Here is a 22,576-nt window from a genome sequence, read left to right on the forward strand (position 1 = left end):
CCCAGTGTTGAATTGGTGCTTAATGGGGGTGAGTTGCAGTTGGAAATGTGTCTAGAGGGGGCGGAGGGAGGGCAGTTAGTTTGCTGCAGCTGGGAGAGATACCTTTGTTAGCTATAAGATCTGGCCACAATTTTGGGCACATGGTTGAGAAAATGAGTGCACTGTGAGCAGGGCACAGAAAATTGTAAAAGTGCAGTAGTCATAGGAGATTCAATAGTCGGGGGGACTGGACAGGTTTTCTTGAAAAACTGACAGCATGAGACTCACATGGTGTGTTGCCTCAATGGCGCTAGAGTAAAGAAATTTTTTATTCATTCATGGAATGTGGAAATCACTGGCTAGGCCAGCATTTATTGCCCATCCTTAATTGTCCTTGAGAAGGTGGTGGTGAGCTGCCTTCCTGAATTGCCGTAGTCCATGTGGTGTGGATACACCCACAGTGCTGTTAGGGAGGGAATTCCAGGATTTTAACCCAGCGACAAGAGTATACCCAGCAAGGGTATTTCTCCCAATTGCAGCAAACTAACTGTCCCTCTGTTCCCTCCAGAATCATCTCCAACTGCAACCCGCTCCTATTAAAGAAAATGTGGAATGGATGTGGAATACTCTAAGGGGGAGGTAGAGGCAAAACCAGAAGTCATGGCCCAAGTGGGAACCAACAACATTGGAAGAAAAAGGGTTGAGGTCCTGCAGTCAGGAGAAAGGAAGGAAGTTAAAAAGCAAACTCCAAAAGGTGGAAATCTCTGGATTCCAGCTAATGCCACCTTCTAGTAGTATGTGTTAATACATAGCTGAAGAAATGGTGCAAGAGGGATGGCTTCCAATTTCTTGGATATTGGACCAATTCTGGGACAGAAGGGACCTGTTCAAGTTGGGTGGGTTGTACCTCAACAGAGCTAGAGCCAATATCCTTGAGGGGAAGCTAACAAGTGGGGTAAGACTTAAATTAATTTGGCAAAGGTGAAGCATTAGTGAGGAAAAACAGGATGTACAGAGAACGACGAGAGAACAACAGTAGTAGAATAGAGAATTGTACAGTATTAGAAGGAATATGAAATGGTTGAGGTGGGTGGGATAGAGTGAAGCAGGCTAGGATGTGCTCAGATTACATGTGCATGAATTGTACAGAGATGCTAAATAATGTTCGTGAGCTACATGCACAAATTGTCACATTTGATTGTGATATGGTGGCAATATCAGAGACCTTGCTTAAACAAGCAGAGGATTGGGAACTTACTATTCCAGGCCAGAGTATTCAGGAAATATAGCGAATGATAAGTTGGGAGGAGGGGTGTAGGATGTAACTATTGATCGAATATAGTGTTGGAGTATCAGAACGGGACTTGTGTACTTGAGGTTTCAGACTGAATCTATTTGGCTAGAAACAAAAGGAGCTATTACCCTGCTAGGTGCATTTATAGATCACTAAATAAAGGGAAGTAGATAAAGAAGCAAACTTCAGAACATACACAAATTATAGACTAGTGATAATGGGGAACTACAGTTATCCTAATAAAGATTGGAAAAAGAAGTGTGTAAGGGGCAAAGAGCGTGAGGAGTTTCTGAAATGTGTACAAGAGAACTTCCTTGATTAGTACATTTTCAGCCCAATGAGAAAGAAATCAGTGCTGGATCTGGTTCTGGGGAATGCAGTGGGGCAAATGGAGCATGATTCAGTGGGGGAGTATTTGAGAAATAGTGATTGTAGTATCATTAGGGTTAGAGTAACAAGGAACAGCCAAACGTGAAAACACTAAATTGGAGAAGGGTTACTGTTAGTGAGTCGAAATGGGATCTGCCCAGATGAGTTGGGATTAAAGATTGACAGTTAATGAGCAATGGGAGTCCTTCAAAGTGGAGATAGTTCTGGTACACACTAGACACATTTCCACAAGCCAGAAAGGAAGGGCATCCAAGCTTGAGCTCCCTGACAGACCTAGAGATTAAATTACAGATATAGAGACTAAATTATAGATATGGAGATTAAAATGAAACAGAAAATGGAGGCTTATGATAAAGGCCAGCCTCATAAACAGTAGAAAACCAACCCGAATATGAAAGTACAGAGGAGAACTGAAAAGGCCACAAGAATGGCAAAGAGATTGTATGAGAACAGAAGTGACAGCAAAGGAGGAGGCAGTAAAGAAATTGAATAGGATAAAAAAAAAATAGCTAAAGATTGGCAGTGCTCAAGTAGAAAAGTCACCTGGTCCGGGTGGGGTTCATCCTAAGACGCTGAGGCTGGTAAGGGTAGAGACAACAGAGTCTCTGGTCACAATCTCCCAATCCTCAGTGGAGCCAGATGGCTGAGGCTTGTAAATATTACACCCCTGCTCAAAGTCTAGACATCGCACATTAGGAAGGCCATTAGAATGGGGCAGAGATTTATTGGAATGGTACAAGGGATTACTTGGAGAGTATAGAGGAATTGGGGTTACTCTCCTTAGAGCAGAGGAGCTTAAAGGAAGATTTAGTAGAGTTGAGCTAATTGGCAACGGAGCCAGAGGCGGGATGAGGAGGATTTTTTTTTTTAAATTATATAGCATGTTGTTATGATGTGCAATGCACTGCCAGAGAGGGATTCAATGATAACTTTCAAAAGGGAATTGAGAATGAATGATGAATAAAGTTTAGTGATTGGCAAACTGGGATTACTTGGGGCCCCAGCAGGAATTTATGTGTTTTCCTTAAGGGAGAGAGATTCTCACCTAACTGACGAAGAACCATTCTTATATAAAAATACGTTTGGTTACTGGTAAAAGCTTAAAGGCAAGAAAAAAATTGCAAAACAGTGGGGAAAGGGCAGGGGAGAGTGGGACAAATTGGTTAGCTCTTTCAAAGAGGCAGCACAGGCACAGTGGGCCAGATGGCCTCCTTCAGTGCTGTATCACTCTCTCTATGATTGAACGCCAGATGTATTGAGTTTCTGAGTGAGCTGCTGTTCAGGCAGTATGTTGAGGTGAAGACTGGTACAGCATCACTGGTTTTGCTGCACAGGCATTTTTAAACCTTGCTGCTGTTACTGAAGGCTTGCCAACAGAACTGCTGCATAGACTCCTGATGAACTACATTATTAAGCATGCTGCCAGAACAATTGCTTCAACCTTACCAAGAAATGGGCGATCTTGTGAAGATTTAGCACACTCCTCTCCACCTTGAACCTGCAGATTGACCTTGGGAGAGGAGTGGAAAGCAAAAAAAAAAATTCAACAGATAATATTATAAACTTTTTATCACTGCAGGATTCATTCCCCAGGGAGAAGAGGTCAGGGGCACTGGAAGGGTGGGGTCAGGAGATTTCCCAAGAGGCTAATAGACACCAATTTAATAGATAATAGTTTTTGGTTTAATTACTGTAAATTCTAGGCATTCATAACAGAAAGTGGGTGAGAAAAAATGTGAGTATTTAGGCCTAGAATATTTAGAAAGGATTGCAGGGAAAAAAAATTGACAACAACTACAGTAACAACTTGCCTTTATATAGCACCTTTAGCATAGTAAAATGCTCCAAGGTGCTTTCCAAGCATTATCAAACAGACTTTAACACAGAAGGAGACATTGGGACAAATAAGCAAAAGCTTGGTCAAAGAGGTAGGTTCTAAGGGGCATATCTCAAAAGGATAAGAGAGAGGTCGAGAGGTAGCAGAGAATTCCAGAGCACAGGGTTTGGCAGCTGAAGGCATGGCCACCAGTGCTGGACCAATTAAAATCAGGGATGCAGAAGAGACCAAAATTGGGGGAGCGCAGAGATCTCAGAGGATTGAAGGACTGGAGGAAGTTACCGAGATAGCAAAGGGTGAAGGCTTGGAGAGATTTGAAAACAAGGATAAGAATTTTAAAACTGAGGTGCTGGACTGGGGAACAATATAGGTCAGCAAGCACAAGGGTTGGATGGGACTTGGGCACGAGAGTTTTTAATGAACCAAAGCGTATGTCAAGTTTTTCAGAAATCACAATGAATTGTAAGAGTTTTTCCTTAAACCCTAAGCCATATTTAACTATGTAGCACTAACCGTGCCTAATTGAATCCATGACAGGCAATACATGACGCAACTACAATTGAAAATGCCTTTCACAGAGCCGCCCACAGACATAACCGGCATGAAAGACAGTCTAATGCATTTATCCATTAAAGTTTTTGATAAAGCTTGATATAATGGAAACTGTGCTACACGTTTAACACACGCAGATTTTTTGGCTTGAGTTTTCACCCCTCGGTTTGGAGCGCAGAGTCAGGACATTTCTGAGCAAACCTGGCCTGGGGGAAAGTGCCCCAGAAGCTGGGATTTTGGGCAGGAGATTCCCCTCGGGGATTTGGGGGCGGGGCCCGCTCGCCGACAGGAAACTGACGCGTGATGATGTCGGGAGGAACCCCCTGACGTCATCCCGGTCCCTTTAAATTTTTAGGAAGGCGGGTGGACAGCGAAATCAGTTGTCCGCCCGCCGACCTGTCAATGGCCAGTTGAGGCCATTGACAGGATCATTAAGATAATTAAAGACCTGGCCTTCCAAGCTTAAAGCTGGCTTCTGATAATACATGAAACCTCATCCACTGGCGGGATGAAGTTTCATGTCCGTTTTTTAAACATTTAATACATTTTATGTGTTTATTATTAACATGTCCCATCTCGTGTGACATTGTCACACGAGATGGGACATGTTAATAATTTCAATATTCATCTATTTTTAAACTTTACTTACCTCTCACGAATCTCCCTGAGACAGGACTTTGCCTCAGGGAGCAGTGCGTGAAAGAGCACACTTTGACAGTTGGAGATTCCCTCCCCCCCACCCACCCCAGAACAGGAAGCACATAGCGCTTCCCGTCAGGCAGTCCGCTGGGTGGGGCCTTAATTGGCCCACCCACTCAAAATGGCGGCAGGCCCCGTTTCAGTGACGGGAGTCGGCTGTCCGCCCGCCGCTGAGCCGGTGGGGCCCTCACACCATCCGAGGGCAAGATTCTGCCCTTTCATTCTGGGGTGGCAGAGCTCTCTGGGTGTCAGGCCGGGTGATCCCAGAATGAGTGCAGAGTGGGCTGGCAGGGCAGAAGGCCTGCCTCGGTGCACCAGCACTTGGTCAAAGCTTTTTAAAAAAGCATTAAAGCAAAAAATAGTCTCCAACCCTCACTGCTTACACCCCCTCAAATCCCCACATACTCCCTATACCCTCCTTGCAAACCTATGCTCCTCTACCCACTCTCATGGCCCTTTATAGCCCCTATGCCAACATAATGCCAAGCCGTGACCTGCCCACCCATCAGCCTTTCCCCTGACACCTACCATGCCAACCTACCCAGTATCCACCATGGGCAGACCTCAGGAACCATGCAGAGAATAAATAAAACAAAATCATAAGTGCCTACTGCAGACTTTATTTTTAAAAGAACACTCATTCATAAAAACCCATTCACTACATTTACATTCCTTCAACTACATAATCCCTTACAAAAGCAAACATTTAATTCACGTGCTTAATCCCTTTTAAAAAAACAAGCTTTGGAATTCATAGTCCCACTTCAAAGAGTCTATAACCACTTGGAGCTGTTGATTAAACTGTGAAATGGAGGCACCCACTGTGATTATGGAAGGTTGTGAAAACAGCCAGGCAGCACAAATCCAGCAATTATTCCCCTCAGCCTTATGTCAACAGACAGAGTGAAATAACAAGTGTTTTTTTTTCAACACTCCACTACATAGTTTTTTAAAAGGTTTAAAGGGCAGGAGTTTTAAATCCCTTGCCAGCTTGACAATTGTTTTTGATACTTCTGACAGTTCCTTTTGACAGCTGTCTTGACAGTTCATATTTATGTATATTTATGCTACTATCTGTACAGACCCAAGAACACCTACATAGGATTATTTAAGGAAAGAAAGACTTGCATTATATAGCAACTTTCATGACCTCAGGACAACCCAAAGCACTTTAGAGCTAACAAAGTACTTTTAGAGTGTGATCACTGCCAATTTGAATACAGCAAGGCCCCACAAACAGCAATGAAATAATGACTAGATAAGCTATTCTAGCGATGTTGGTTGAGGGATAATTATTGGACACATCATCAGGGAGAACTCCCTGATCTTCTTCAGAATAACACCGTGGGTTCTTTTATGTTCAGCTAAAGGTAGGCAGGGCCTCAGTTTAACATCCTGTTCAAAAGACAGCATCCCTTGCAGTGTAGTGCACCCTCAGAACTGCACTGGGGTGTCAGCCGTGATATATATTTAAGTCTCTGAAGTGGAAAAACTACCCTTTTGGTTCTGCTTCACCAGAAAGGCAGTGTCAGAGTAATGGAATCTGCTGTCATTTCACCCATGGACACACCAGGGAAGTTGTCCAGAAACCCGTACAGGGAAACTGTCCATTCCTTCAATTCCAACAGAAGCTGAAAACCTCTGAACAAATAGTTTCCTCTCTTCTCTGCAAGAAATACAAACCCTTTTAAATATCAATCCTCAAAGAGCTGCACTTAATTTCCTCATCTGCATTGTCAGAAGTGTCACCTTTTGCTTAAGACTTTAAACCAAAGCCCCATCTGCACTCTCATATGATTTAAGAGACCCCAAATCAACAATATTTTGAGGAAGATATGAGATGTTCTCCCCGGTATTGTGGAAGGGCAGAGGGGTTTGAGGGCATAGGTTCACAGCCTCACTTCAGATCAGTAGAGCTATTTATAAATAAATAATTTCTAAAAACTAAAAACAATACAACACAGGTTCATTAGGATGCTGCCTGGTAAGAGGAAATACAAATACTAAGAAGGACTTGAAAAATTGAGGCGTTCAAGGGGGCATTAGATGATTATTTGACTAGAAACAATGTGCAGGGGTATGAGGAACAGGCAGGGCAATGTCATGAGGTCATAATGCTCATCTGGAGAGCCGGTGCAGACACGATGGGCTGAATAGCCTCCTTCTGTGCTATTAAAATTCTGTGGGCAGAATTTTCCCCCCCGTTGGGGGATGTTTAAGAGCGAGTGTGCGGAGGCGCACATCCGATTGGTTCCTCCGATTGGGGGCGCGCCGCCATTTTACGTGGGCAGGCCAATTAAGGCCCGCCCAGCGTGATGTCCACCAGGAAGTGCTACACGCCCCCTGTGCGGGCGGGGGGAGGATTCCCTGAGCTGAGAGTGTGCTCTTTCGCACGTGCGGATGATAGAGCGCACTCATCTCCCTGAGGCTAAGTGCTGCCTTGGGGAGAATGGCTGTACAATAAAAAAATTGGAAAAATCGAAAAAAAATTTCCCTGATATGTCCCCTCATGTGACATTGTCACATAAGTTGGGACACGTCCATCACTTTTAAATGCACCTTAATTACATTTTTTAAAGCCTACATGAAACCTCATCCCGCCGGTGGATGAGGTTTCACGCTTTTTCTATTGCCCGCCTGGGGCTCCTGGCCGATTCACCAACTTTAAGGTAGGAAAGGCAGGTCCATTAATTAGTTAAATGACTCTGGCAATGGCCTCAATTGGCCATTGACAGGTCGGTGGGGACACAGCTGATTCTGCTGAGCCCCCGCCTACCTGAAAATTTAAAAGGGGTGGGGTAATGTCGGGAGTTCCGCCCAACGTCATCCCGCGTCACTTTACCCGCCGGCGAGCAGGCCCCGCCCCCAGCTCACCAACCGGGAAATCCTGTGATTCTGTGATTCCTATTGGCAGTGTGTGCATGCAAGCAATCTTGATATGGGCGGGTATTCATGATGAATATTTTGTTAAATTCACCTTGTGCGGTTTTGTGGAGCACAAAGCTCACTCCACTCCTGTCCTACTCTTTAAGTGGTCTAAATAAATGAAGTCATTTCCTTAAAATTCACCCTCAAGCTGAGTTTTTTTCTTCTATGAGAGATATCAGCATGTATGCAAATCAACACTAGTGATCTGGAGTGCCGGGAGTGGAGATAACTCAACTGAAGAAAGCTGAGCTATTCCAGATATTAAGCAAATGCTTTCAAATAACAAGGCCACAAAGTTCTAGTGTGAGAAACCTCGCACATCTCAAACTGATCAGGATACAGGGGCAGCCCTCAATTTGGATCCAGTTAGCACTATTTTTGCATTCACAGTAACAGAAATTAAAATCTGTCATTATAGAAGGTACTATGTAAGAAGGGTTCCTTGTTATCTTATAGAACTGTGCAGGATATTTGGAACTACAAAGAACATTTACACATGCCAAGCCAGGAGAATAGAGATTTAGACATTTTGATGCTTTGGGGATGGAAGAAGCAGCGTGGATTAAGGGGAATCAGTATAGGTAGTCTATTTGGTTTTCCAAAAGGGATTCAATAAGGTGCCACATAATAATTTTCTACACAAGATAAGAACTCATGACATTGGTGTAATATATTGAAGGTAGCATGGATAGAAGATTGGCTAACCAACAGGAAATAGAGTTGGAATAAATGAATCATTTTTAGGTTGGTGAACTGTAATTAGTGGAATGTCGCAAGGACCAGTTACTGGGGTCTCAATTATTTACAATCTGTATTAACAACTTGGATGAAGGGTCTTTGTATAATCATAGAATCGTAGAATCATAGAAAGTTTACGGCACAGAAGGAGGCCGCTCGGTCCTTCATGCTTGTTCCAGCCGAAAAACAAGCCACCCAGCCTAATCCCACTTTCCAGTGTTTGGTCCATACCCTGCAGGTGACGACACTTCAGGTGCATATCCTTTTAAATGAGTTGAGAGTTTCTGTCTCTATTACCCTTTCAGGCAGTACATCTCAATCAAATCTCCCCTCAGTCTCCTCTGTTCCAAGGAAACCAACCCCAGCCTATCCAACCTTTCCTCATAGCTGCAATTTTCCAGTCCTGGCAACATTCTCGTAAATCTCCTCTGTACCCTCTCCAGTGCAATTACATCCTTTCTGTAATGAGGTGACCAGAACTACATACAGTACTCAAGTTGTGGCCTAACTAATGTTTTATATAGTTCCAGCATAACTTCCCTGCTCTTATGTTCTACGTACTGCAGCCAAATTTTCTGACAATACAAAGATAAATAGGAAAGCAAGTTGTGAAGAGGACACAAGAGTCTGCAAAGGGATATGGGTGGTTCAGTGGGTGGGCAAAAATTTGGCAGGTGGAGTATAATGTGGAAAAATGTGAGGTTGAACACATTGGTAGGAAGAATAGAAAAGCAAAATATTATTTAAATGGAGAGAGATTACAGAATGCTGCAGTACAGAGAAATCTGGGCACCCTTGTACATGCATCACAAAATGTTAGCATGCAGGTATAACAAGTAATTAGGAAGGCAAATGCAATGTTGGCCTTTATTGCAAGGAGAATGGAGTATAAATGTCTTGCTACAACCTTGACCACAGGCATTAATGAGACTACACTTAGAGTATTGTGTACAGTTTTGATCACCTTATTAAAGGAGGGATATACTTGCAGAGGAGGCAGTTCAGAGAATGTTCACTAGGTTAATTACTGTGAGAAAGGGATTGCCTTGTGAGAAAAAGTTGAGCAGGTTGGGCCTGTACTCATTGGAGTGTAGATGAATGAGGGGTAATCTTATGGAAACAAAAGATTCTGAGGGGGCTTGACAGGGTGGATGTTTGCCCTTGTGGGGGAATCTAAAATCAGGGGCACAGTTTCAAAATAAGGGCTCTCCCATTTAAGCTGGAGATGAGGAGGAATCTCTTCTCTCAAAAAGTCATTAATCTTTGTAATTTTCTACCCCAGAGAGCAGTGGAGGCTGTATCATTAAATATATTCAAGGCTGAGTTAGATAGATTTTTGATTGAAAGGGAGTCAAGAGTTATGGGGACTGGGGGGGAGTGGGAGGCAGTAAAGTGGAGTTAAAGCCTCAACCAGATTAGCCATAATCTCATTGAATGGTGGAATAGGCTGGAGGGGGCCAAATGGCCTATTGCTGCTCTTATTTCTTATGTCCTTATGCTAAGCAACATGCAGCAAAAAACAAAGCAGGGAATTTATGAGTGTTTTGAATGCTGGGAATGGGTGGACCAGCATTAGAGTGGTGTCTATTCACCTCTAATGCTGGATACAATTCCGTTAGACTCATGGGATGAATGATCCTCTGCTGGCACTTGGAAGTATTATCAGTAAATTGATTTTGGATGGTCTCAATCTAGTTCATGAGTCCACTGTAAAGAATGTCCAAAATATAGCCCTAATTAACATAAATACAGCAACCTTACTGTGAGCAGTCACAAGAATAGCTGCTGTGGGAAATGGATATGTCACATTGGTGCAGTAGGGAATTCTGTTTGAAAATATACTGTCAGAGCAGTGCAGGGGGAATCTTTTTCTGGATGTTATGTGTCTATTCTGACAGTGACATTAAATACATAAGCTAGAAAATGTTCCTTTCCCAGCACTGCCATCCTTCAACTTGATCAGCACACACAAACCCCCAATGAAAAAGAAAACTAAGTCCTTGCGTGAATAAATGTTTTTTGTTCACAGCATGAGGCTAGTCATGTAAACACTGAACAAGGAAGTGACTCACAGAAAATGATATTGTGACTTATGGGTGGATTGGGGGTGGGGGATAGTATTAATGATATTGTAATTTTGGGGGTGTATTATAGAATAAATATCTCTTAATACCCAAACTTTAACCACGTTGATAGAAGGGATGCTCCGATCGATAGGCAGAGAATGTCCAATTTTTCTTCTTGAATGTATGGGAGAGCAGTGCATCAGGCAGGTTCTGGTGCCATTAGCTGCACTTACAGTGCAAGACGCAGGCCGGTGTGGGGTTCCTGAGTCCCAGGCAATGTTTAACATGGAGTTAACCACCATAGCGCAAACCATTGTCTCACTGGATGGAAAGCTGCCAAAGACAAGAGCAGTTTTATGCAAACAAAAGTGAATGGTTGTGCTAATTGCATGAGGTAAAACAGTCCATGAAGCCAATGTGATTGGGTTGCATTTTTAAAATGGCCTCGGGGATCCCAGCTCCAAGCAACGTTCTGTAACAGGAGAACGTAGCTTCCAAGGGTGTCTCCCTACCACTCTATTAGCTACATCGAACAATGTCCAGATAACCATGAAAGCAATGTATCGTTTCCAAGAGCACAACTGCAGAATGGAATATTTACTGCAAACTATTTTTAATTTTTGTTTCTATGTTGTTTCAGAAATCACAATCAAAGTTGATGATTCTGAATGTTTGTCAACCGGCAGCTATCATGACCTCGAAACAGAGCGATTTCTTTCCACCTGTTCTACTGGTCGCAGAGTTTCTTTTAATGAAGCATCGCTATTTGACCAGGGGAAGAAAACACAGGAAAAAGGACGGAGGTACTGCCTGCACTATCCCCAGTATTAGAAACATGCTAACTGACATAGCTTTTGATTTTTAGATTCCCAAATCGGTACATTCCCCAGGCCATCAAAGTGAAGGAGTTCCCAATCAGTGAAGCTGTGTGTGGAGGAATGGGTCTCTAGCAGCAGAGCAAAACATAGTGAATCGGCAGCTAGTTTTATACCATGCCAGATCTCCTTTCCACTGACATTCACAGAGCGACTGTTCAAATTCTTTTGGAGACTCTTTCCCTAGTCTCATTGTCACTTCGGTTTGTGATTGAAAACCTTGGAAGTGTTTCCCAAGTCACTGGAAAGTAAAAATCAGCGCACTGTAAAACAGGCTCTGCTGATTTGCTACAAGCTCATTTTGCGCTACTGGCATCAACCAATTTCACCACCGCTGCCACCACCCCCCACCCCCCCCCCCCCCCCCCCATGTGATCCAATCAACAACATAGGTAAAAATTTGACTCAAGGTAATAGAGAAAGCTAGGAAAAAGACTGGAAGCAGCCAGTTCAGTAACTTGGGGCAGAATTTCCTGCTCGTCAGGCAGGTGCATGTCCGACCCGAATGAGCATGAGATGATGCACGATGACATTGTGCGATATTTCGGTCGGTGGGCGCGCACGGGAGTCAGCAGTGCGCCCGCTGACAATTAACAGGCCTATTAAGGCCATTAACAATCCAATTGGATTAAATTTTTCGCTGCCTGTCTAACCTTATAGTTGGTGGGCAGGAGAAAAGGCCAAAGCGTCCTTTGCTTTTTTTTTTGCGAAACATGATCAATGGGCTTCAATCTGTCGTTAAAAAAAAGTTTTAATTTCATACTAATTTCTAACATGTCTCAGCTCATGTGACTGAGTAACACGAAGGGACCTTTTTTAACACTTTAAAATTCTTTATTTTAATTTTTTTTTATATATCTTCATCTCCCTGAGGCAGCTCTGTGCCTCAGGGATCTTTTCCTGTGCGCACTTGCGCACAGGCTCGAAGTTCCCCATTCGCCCTCCTCCTCCAACCCCCACCACACCACCCCCCACACCAGCAGTTCTAAGCGCTACAGCACGTGTTTCCCGCCAGCGTGAAATTGTGGTCGCGGCCCGATCGCGGGTAGCAGTCGGCTTCCCGAACGTTCCAACTCACCCCCACCGAGCCTGCCCGGTGAGGGCACAATCCTGGCCCTGGTTATTGCTTTGAGGTGGAAGAAGAACCAAGGAATTCAAGGAAGGGATTAAGGGTTCGTATCTACACCGCGGAATGCAAAAACCTTAATGAAGAGAAAAATTAGAAAAGCAAGTTGCTAAAATTTACCTGTGATATCATTGGTAAAACATTAAAAACTGTGGGTGTCCACATTTGATGGATAGAAATTCAGATTTCTTGATGGAATGAGGGAATCATTTTACCATCAATCCAAATTCAGCCCACATTAGGGTCGGGATTTTCCAGCTCTATGGCGGGCGGGACTCCCCCCGCAGGTGAGGCAACGCCCCAGCCAGAGGTCCGTTGACTTAAGGCGGGACCGGAAGATCAAGGATGCGGAAAATCCCACCGTTAAGTCTCGGGTCTGTTTTGCTATTCAGTTAGGTCATGACTGATCAGCACTTTAACTCCATCCAGCCGCCTAGATTCCTTAATCCTCACCTAGTAATAATCTATCGATCTCAGTTTGGGATTTTTCAACTGATCTCTACATTTCATGTTGCCTCATTTTTTTATGACTGGTGCCACAATCTCCCCTCACCGCATCACAAATTTTATTTCATTACTGTTTATCCCATTTGGATTCCTTTTGGCATCATTATCATGATCAAACTTGAACGCAGACCATTTAAAACATCGGTATTTGGGATTGACCTGACACAGCCCCACTTGTGCATGGAGATAAATTGAAGAAGTAAGAAGCTTGGAAGAAATGTTGTCAAGTAAGTGTGAAAGGATTATTAGATCAATTACCCAAGGCCAGGTTTGGGCACAATTGCTCCTCAAATTAATCTTAGTTGCGGCTGACTGAAGTGCTGTAATTAAAAAATGCACAGCACTAAATTGGCTCTTATGCAATGTAATAGGATGGATTATAGAAAAGATTAGGAAATGGTTTGGTGATTTGGAGAGTTAAACTTTTACTTTAAACATTTACTTGGGTAATAATTATGGGGTTGCCTTCTACTTACAATGAATTGGATTTACATGACACATAAGTGGGGAGAAGCGTGTAATGATCCATAGGGTGGCTGATCCTGGTAATTCATAAATGATGAGAGCACAGTCTTCATGACTGAGCAATGAAACAAAAATATAAAACTAGGCTGCAAGAATTAGTCAGATCAGTGATTGCTCATTTATGCCAGAATGTCTATTAATAGAGCAATTCATTTTTGGAAATGAATACAAAACAGCAATTTTATTGAGGAAGTGAGATGTCATCATGAACCAAGAGAGGATGAATTGAGTGGGTTATGTAATCACTCCTTCATCATAATTTAATTCATGTGGTGAAATGTTTCATAGTGTTTGGCAGGTTAATTTCATTTATTTAAGGAAATTAGTCCTTAGGAAATTAGTCGCATCAACATTCTCAGCTTGAACTGGCAGCATTGAGACTGTCCCCAAAGGGACACCTTATTACTCCTTATTTAAGGAAAGACATAAATGCATTGGAAGCAGTTCAAAGGTTTATTAGACCAATACCTGGAATGGGTGGGTCATCTTATGAGGATAGGATGGACAGGCCCGGCTTATATCCACTAGAGTTTAGATGAGTAAGAGGCATCTTGATTAAAACATATAAGATCCTGAATGGTCTTGACAGGGTGGATGTGGAAAGGATGTTTCCTCTTGTGGGAGAATCTAGTAAGAGGAGGTCACTGTTTAAAAATAAGGGGTCGTCCATTTAAGACAGAGATGTGGAGAAATTTTTTCTCTCAGAGGGTCATGATCTTTGGAACTTCCTTCCTTAAAAGGTGGTGGAAGCAAAGTCTTTGAATACCTTTAAGGCGGAGCTAGATAGATTCTTGATAAGCAAGGGGGTGAAAGGTTATCGGGGGTAGGTGGGAATGTGGATTTGGGGTTACAATCAGATCAGCCATGATCTTATCGAATGGCAGAGCAGGCTCGATGGACCGACTGGCCGACTTTTCTTTATTCATTCACGGGATGTGGGCTTTGCTGGCTGAGCCATCATTTATTGCCCATCCCTAGTTGCCCTTGAGAAGGTGGTGGCGAGCTGCCTTCTTGAAATGCTGCAGTCCCTGTGGTGTAGGTACATCTACAATGCTATTAGGAAGGGAGCTCCAGAATTTTGACCCAGCGACACTGAGGGAACGGCGATATATTTCCAAGTCAGGATGGTGAGTGACTTGGAGGGGAACTTCCAGGTGGTGGTGTTCCCATGTGTCTGCTGCCCTTGTCCTTCTAGATGGTAACGGTAATGGGTTTCAAAGGTGCTGTCTAAGGAGCCTTGGTGAATTCCTGCAGTGCATCTTGTTGATGGTACACACTGCTGCTACTGTGCGTCAGTGGTGGAGGGAGCGAATGTTTGTGGATGTGATGCCAATCAAGTGGGCTGCTTTATCCTGGATATATCAAGCTTCTAGAGTGTTGTGGGAGCTGCACTCATCCAGGCAAGTGAGGAGTATTCCATCACACTCCTGACTTGTGCCTTGTAGATGGTGGACAGGCTTTGGGGAGTCAGGAGGTGAGTTACTCATTGCAGGATTCCTAGCCTCTGACCTGCTCTTGTGGCCACAGCATTTATATGACTTGTCCAGTTCAGTTCCTGGTCAATGGTAATCCCCAGGATGTTGATAGTGGGAGATTCAGTGATGGTAATGCCATTGAATGTCATGGGGCGATGGTTAGATTCTCTCTTGTTGGAAATGGTCATTGCCTGGCACTTGTGTGTCATGAATGTTACTTGCCACTTGTCAGCCCAAACCTGGATATTGTCCAGGTCTTGCTGCATTTGGACCTGGACTGCTTCAATATCTAAGAAGTTGTAAATGGTGCTGAACATTGGGCAATCATCAGCGGACATCCCCACTTCTGACCTTATGATGGAAGGAAGGTCATTGTTGAAACAGCAGAAGATGGTTGGACCAAGGACACTACCCTGAGGAGCTCCTCAGTCCTGGAGCTGAGAAGATTGACCTCCAACAACCACAACTATCTTCCCTTTGTGCTAGGTATGACTCCAACCAGTGGAGAGTTTTCCCCCGATTCCCATTGACTCCAGTTTTGTTAGGGCTCCTTGATTCCATATTCACTCAAATGCAGCTTTGATGTCAAGGGCAGTCACTCTCACCTCACCTTGGGAGTTCAGCTCTTTTGTCCATGTTTGAACCAAGGCTGTAATGAGTTCAGGAGCTGAGTTGCCCTGGCGGAACCCAAACTGGGCATCAGTAAGCAGGTCATTGTGAAGCACCGTTGATGACCCCTTTCATTACTTTACTGATGATTGAGAGTGCACTGATGGGGAGGTAGTTGGCCGGGTTGGGTTTGTCCTGCTATTGTGCTATTGTGTATAGGACATAGCCGGGTAGATGCCAGTGTTGTAGCTGTACTGGAACAGCTTGGCTAGGGGCACGGCAAGTTCTGAAGCACAAGTCCTCAGTACTTTTTTTGAAATATTGTCAGGGCCCACAGCCTTTGCAGTATCCAGTGCCTTCAGCCATTTCTTGATATCATGTAGAGTGAATTGGATTGGCTGAAGGCTGGCATCTATGATGCTGGGGACCTCCGGAGAAGGCCGAGATGGATCATCCACTCAACACTCCTGGCTCAAGATTGCAGCAAATGCTTCAGCCTTATCTTTTGCACAGATATGCTGGGCTCCCCCATTAATGAGGAAGGGGATATTTGTGGAGCCTCATCCTCCAGTGAGTTGTTTAATTGTCCACCACGATTCACGACTGGATGTGACAGGACTGCAGAGCTTAGATCTGACCTGTTGGTTGTGGGATCGCTTAGCTCTGTCTATCACTTGCTGCATATGCTGTTTGGCACGCAAGTAGTCCTGTGTTATAGCTTCACCAGGTTGACACCTCATTTTTAGGTAGGGCATGGTGCTGCTCCTGACATGCACTCCTGCACTCTTCATTGAACCAGGGTTCATCTCCCGATTTGATGGTAATGGTAGAGTGGGGATATGCTGGGCCATGAGGTTCCAGATTGTGTTCAAGTGCAATTCTGCTGCTGCTAATGGCCCACAGTGCCTCTTGGGTGCCCAGTCTTGAGTTGCTAAATCGGTTCAAAGTCTATCCCATTTAGCACAATAGTTGTGCCACGCAACACGATGGAGGGTATCCTCAGTATGAAGGTGGGACTTCATCTCCACAATGACTGTGCGGTGGTCACTCCTACTGATACTGTCATGGACAGTTGCGTCTGCAGCAGGCAGATTGGTGAGGATGAGGTCAAGTATCTTTTTCCCTCTTGTTGGTTCCCTCACCACCTACCATATACCCAGTCTAGCAACTATGTCCTTTAGGACTCAGCCAGTTTGGTCAGTAGTGGTGCTACCGAGCCAGTCTTGATAATTGACATCGAAGTCCCCCACCCAGAGTACATTCTGCATCCTTGCCACTCTTAGTGCTTCCTCCAAGTCATGTTCAAAATGGAGGAGCACTGATTCATCAGCTGAGGTAGAGCGATACATAGTAATCAGTAGGAGGTTTCCTTTCCCATGTTTGACCTGATGCCATGAGACTTCATGGGGTCCAGTGTTGATGTTAAGGACTCCCAGGGCAACTCCCTCCTGACTGTATACCACTGTGCCACCACCTCTGCTGGGTTTGCCCTACCGGTGGGACAAGACATACCCAGGGGTGATGGTGGCTGGGACATTATCTGTAAGATATGATTCCTGCTTCTAATTCTTATGTTCATATATTCATTCGTATGTTCATATGTACGTATTTTTTAAGTGTGCCAGAAGGAGAGACTGAGTTACTTTCTGATAGCATTTATACTGATCGGGTGCAGTTACATTGCTCAGTGTAGTCTATAGGCCACTAACCAGTGGGAAAGATGTAAAGGAGCAAATTTTAAAGGATGTTACAGAGAAGTGCAAGAATTATAGACCAGTTGTAATGGGGGTCTTTAATTATCTGAATATAGACTGGGATAGTAGTAGTGTAAAGGGCAGAGAGGGGTAAGAGTTCCTAGAATGCACTCAGGAAAATTTTCTACAGCAGTATGTTTCCAGTCCAATGAGAAAGGAGGCACTACTAGGCCTGGTTCTTGGGAACAAGGTGAGCCAAACGGATCATGTGTCAGTAGGGGAGCATTTAGGGGACAGTGATCATTATGTCGTAACGTTTAGGTTGATGATGGAAAAGGACAAGGAGCAATCTAGAATAAGAATAATGAACTGGGGGAAAGCTAACTTCAATAGGGTAAGAATGGATCTGGCCCAGACAAACTGTAACTGAACAGTGGCCTGCCTTGAAAGTAAAGATCGTTCGAGTACAGTTAAGGTATCTGAAGGGGAAAGGTAGGGCAAACAATCTAAGCTTTCAGGATGACGAAAGGGATAAAGATTAAGAAGAAGTAGATAAAATATCCTTATGATAAATGTCACGTGAATAATACAATTGAGAACCAGGCTGAATAAAGAAGGCTGAAAGGGGAATTGTAAAAGCAAACAAAGCAAGCCAAGGGAGTGTGAGTAGAGACTGGCAGCAAACATAAATGGGAATCAGAAGTCTTCTGTAGACATTTAAATAGTAAAAGGGTGGCAAGAGGAGGAGTGGGGCCATTTAGAGTCCAAAAAGGAGCTTTATGCATGTGGTCAGGGGCCGGGCTAACATATTGATTAATACTTTGCATCTGTCTTTACAAAGGAAGATGCTGCCCTGGTCATGAGGAAAGAGGAGGTAGTTCAGATACTTGAAGGATTTAAAGTTGAAAAGGAGGAGGTACAGACTGTCTGTATTTAAAGTTGACAGGGCACCAGGACCAAATGAGATGCATCCAAGGATACTGGGCAGAATTCTGCCCTTGTTGGGTGGGCAGGCCCCACCAGCTTGGCGGAGGGTGGGCAGCCAATCGCTGCCGCCGAAAAGGGCCTCACCTCCATTTTAAGTGGGCGGGCCAATTAAGGCCCACCCAGTGGGCTGCCCGAAGGGAAGCGCTATGCACTTCCTGTGCGGGGGGAGGGATTCCCCAACTCTCAGAGTTCGCTCTTTCGCGCATACGCACATCTCCCTAAGACTAAGTGCTGTCTCAGGGAGATCGCTGACAGTGGTTTAAATATCAAAAATAGAATAATGAAAAAATTATTAACATGTCCCCCTCATGTGACAATGTCACACAAGATGGGACATGTTAATAAATATGACTAAAACTTTGTTAAACTTTTTTAAAACAGACATGGAACCTCATCCCGCCGGTGGATGAGGCTTCATGTTTTTTCAGAAGCTGATGGGGCTCCTGGCCTGTCCACCAGCCTTAAGGTTGGACAGGGAGGGCCTTTAATTGCCTTAATGATCCTGTCAATGGCCTTCCTGAACATTTAAATGGGGCGGGATGATGTCGGGGGTTCCTCCCAATGTCATCCCGCGTCATATTCCCCTTGGCGAGCCCCCAGCTCACCAACAGAAAAATTCAGGCCACTGAGGGAAGTGAGAGTGGAAATTGCAGAGGCACTGACAGTAATTTTCCAGTCTTCCTTAGACTCAGGGGTGGTGCCAGAGGACTGGAAATTGCAAATGTTACATCCTTGCTCAAAAAAGGGTGTAAAGATAAGCCCAGCAACTATAGACCAGTCAGTTTAATCTCAACAGTGGGGTAGCTTTAGGAATGATAATTCAGAACAAAATTAGTAGTCAATGTGGGTTAATTAAGGAAAGCCAGCATGGTTTTGTTAAAGAAAAATCATGTTTAACTAACTTGTTTGAGCTTTTTGATGAGGTAACAGAAGGGGTTGAAGAGGGTAATGCTGTTGACATGGTGTACATGGACTTCCAAAAGGCATTTGATAAGGTGCCACACAGCAGACTTGTGAGCAAAGTTAGAGCTCATGGAATAAAAGGCACAGTAACAGCAAGGACACAGAATGGACTGAGTGACAGAAGTAGTGGTGAACAGTTGTTTTTTGGACTGGAGGGAAGTTTATAGTGGAATCTCTCTGGGATCAGTGCTAGGACTGCTGCTCTTTCCGATATATATTAATGACCTGGACCTTGGTGTGGACTGGCCACAATTTCAAAATTTTCAGATCATCAGAAACTTAGAAACATTGCAAGCCATGAGGAAGATAGTGTAGAAATTCAAAAGGGCATAGATTATTTGGTGGAATGGGCAGACAAGTGACAGATGAAATTTAATGCAGGGAAGTACAAAGTGATTCATTTTCATAGAAAAATGCAGAGGGACTATATAAAATAAAGGCTAAAATTCCAAAAGAGGTGACGGAGCAGAGGGACCTGGTTGCATATGTGCATAAATCATTGAAGTAGGGAGGACAGGTTAAGAGAACAGTTAATAAAGCATTTGGCATCCTGGGCTTTATCAATGGGGGCATAGAGTACAAAAGTGTTATGGCGCAGCTGATGGTAAATGCTGAGCTGTTCAAATCCCAAAGGGAAACTTGAAACAACTGCCACAGTTTGTTTTGCAATTTGTATAACTTTTGAGATGTGTGCCTTGAATTCAGCAGTAATAGGACCACTGAGTCTTATAGGTTTATTACAAAACTAAATTAAACCTTTGTTAAGTACACACATAGATCTACAAATTACTGCCATAACTTCTAAATCCCTAGTTAATCTAACTCCCAGTTACACTTTCATTAAGGCAACAGCAAAACAAATAGATTTTAATAGACCCAGGCAAAGAAACACAATACCCTGAGCAATCTGATTCAAAGTGAGTTTTCTTAACTTCAGTTCTTTGTAGGCGGCTGCTTGAAGCTTAGATGCTGAAGGCATTTCACGTGTGTTTTAGATCTTAGAATGCTTCCCCTTGCACACAGCCTTCTCTCCTTTATCCATATTTTCCCCTTTGAATACAAATTCCCATTGTTTTCCATTGCCATTAAGGCAAAGAGCCCGCCTCCAAATGCTGCCGGCAAATCAAAAGGCAGGCAGCTTTTCAATCCCAGCAGCGCCACTGGGAGCAATGGCCGCTGATGATACTGCAAGAGGCCCGGAGAAGTGAGTGGGTTGGGCAGAGTATACCTAGGGCAGAAATTCTTGTCCTGCGGGAGGGCACATGCCCGACCCGAATGGGAGTAAAATAGTGCGCAATGGCGGCCGGTGAGTGTCCTGACATCAATGCGCACTCGCGCGATATTTCCCTCAGCGGGCACACATGGGGGTCGGAGTAGCGCCCACGATTAATTAACGGGCCACTTAAGGCCGTTAACAATCCAATTGCCTGTGATTTTTCCTTGCCCGTGCGATTTTCTACTCGTCGCACAGGCATTAGGGGCAGGCGGGCAGCCGACGTTTTCATAAACCTCATCCAAGGGTCGGCAGCATTGCCAGTGTGAACAGTGAGGAGTTTTGGAGATAGTTTGCAGTTGGTTGCTTATTGGTACTTGGCAGCTTCATCTCTGTTCGGGGCTTCATTCTTAACATTTCCAGGCCTCATTTCAGGACTTCCGGCTGCCTGCCAGGCCTCTGGAGGATTCAGACCGTGTGGACCCTTCCAGGTATCAGACAGTCTTCCCTTACCCTGGTAATGGGGATTGTGGTCTCCACTGGTGGCACCTCCTCTGAGGAGGAAGAGAGGGGCAGGAGGGAGAGGAGGCCAGGTGTCCCGATGCAGCATCCAGGGGAGGGACCTGTGGGAGGAGAGACACAGGCACAAGGGGTGCAGGGCCAATAGGAAGGCCAAGGCGGAAGGGGCTGCAGAAGACATCATTATCCTGCTGTCAGGGTTTACAGGCGGCGATGCAGCCAACTCTATACACCTCAGATCGGCTCTGACTGTGTGAGTGGACACCCCATGCCAGCAGCTCTGAAGGTCACAGTGACCCTCAACTTCTATGCCTCTGGCTCTTTCCAGGGCTCAGTGGGGGATCTGTGTGGAGTGTCCCAAACAGCTGTCCACAGTTGTGTCAATCTGGTGACAGAAGCTCTGTTCAGGCAGGTACTGACCTTTATTCTTTACCGAATGGACGAGGCCAGCCAGGCTGAGCGAGCCAGAGGCCTTGCAGTGATTGCTGGGTTCCCCCACGTCCAGGATTCCATCAATTGCATATATGGCCATCAAGGCGCCAGCGGGTCAGCCGGGTGCCTTCGTCAACAGGAAGTGATTCCACTCCATGAACATGCAGATAGTGACCACAGGATGCAGATTCTGCAAGTCTGTGCAAGGTACCCTGGCAGCTCCCATGATACTTACATCCTGAGACACTCCCAGGTGCCGGGTCTCTTCAGTGCTCCCGCCCAGCTTGATGGATGGCTGCTGGGTGACAAGGGCTATCCATTGAAGAGGTGGCTCATGACGCCTCTCTGCTACCCAAAAACAGAGGCAGAGAAGCATTACAATCTGAGTCACACCTCCACAAGGGCAGTGGTGGAGAGGACCATAGAGCTTCTCAAGATGCACTTCTGATGCCCAGACCATTCAGGGGGAGCACTAAAATACCTCCCAGAGTGGGTGTCACTGATAGTGGTTGCATGCTGCGCTCTCCACAATCTGGCAGTGGCAAGGGGGGACCCACTGGAGGAAGAGAATCTTGATGCAGCTCCACAGATGATGAGTCCAGTAGTGAGTCAGAAGAGGAGCACTGTGAGGAGGACTCTGAGGGTGTGGAGCCAAACCTTGGTAACCTTCAGGGAGGCAGGGACACCAGGGATGTCTTGATCCAACGCTCCTTCTGCTAGGCTATCAAAGATCGGCTTCAAACGCATGCCAGGGCTGCCTCCTCATTCCTGGATGTCTGAAAGGACCTTTTCATTTGAACACAAAGAACACTCAGTGCCTGTGCAATAAAGTTCAGCGCCACGTATATCCAGCATTACACGCTGGTGTACCCTGCATCAATAAAATAAAAAGGTAAAGCATCCTCAGGCCATGATGACAAAAGCAAAGTTTATATAATTTTGACAATTATAAACTATTTACATCAACTTCGCTGGTCTTTATTCCCATACCTGTATACATTAATTAAACATAAATGAACATAAAATCACCTTTGACCTTTCCCTCTTGTGCTCATGGTGCCGTTAACTTACGCTTATGGTTGCTACGTCTGGGTGCTCTCCCCTCGCTGGCACCAGCATTGGAGACAGCTGCTGACTCTGCTGTCCTGTTGGCCTTGATGACCTTGGA

General features: G+C 44.7%; 1 protein-coding gene across 2 annotated transcripts in view; it reads left to right on the forward strand.

The window, feature by feature from the left end:
- cbarpb (CACN subunit beta associated regulatory protein b) overlaps positions 1 to 22,576 on the forward strand; it is a 195,572-nt gene that overhangs the window by 108,081 nt on the left and 64,915 nt on the right. For both annotated transcript variants that reach the window (XM_041204886.1, XM_041204887.1), the window contains exon 5: positions 11,124 to 11,286. In XM_041204886.1, coding sequence (XP_041060820.1) covers positions 11,124 to 11,286 — 163 coding nt within the window. The remainder of the gene's footprint in view (positions 1 to 11,123; positions 11,287 to 22,576) is intronic.

This window comes from Carcharodon carcharias, chromosome 14 (genome assembly GCF_017639515.1).
Source record: "Carcharodon carcharias isolate sCarCar2 chromosome 14, sCarCar2.pri, whole genome shotgun sequence".
Classification (NCBI taxonomy): domain Eukaryota; kingdom Metazoa; phylum Chordata; class Chondrichthyes; order Lamniformes; family Lamnidae; genus Carcharodon; species Carcharodon carcharias.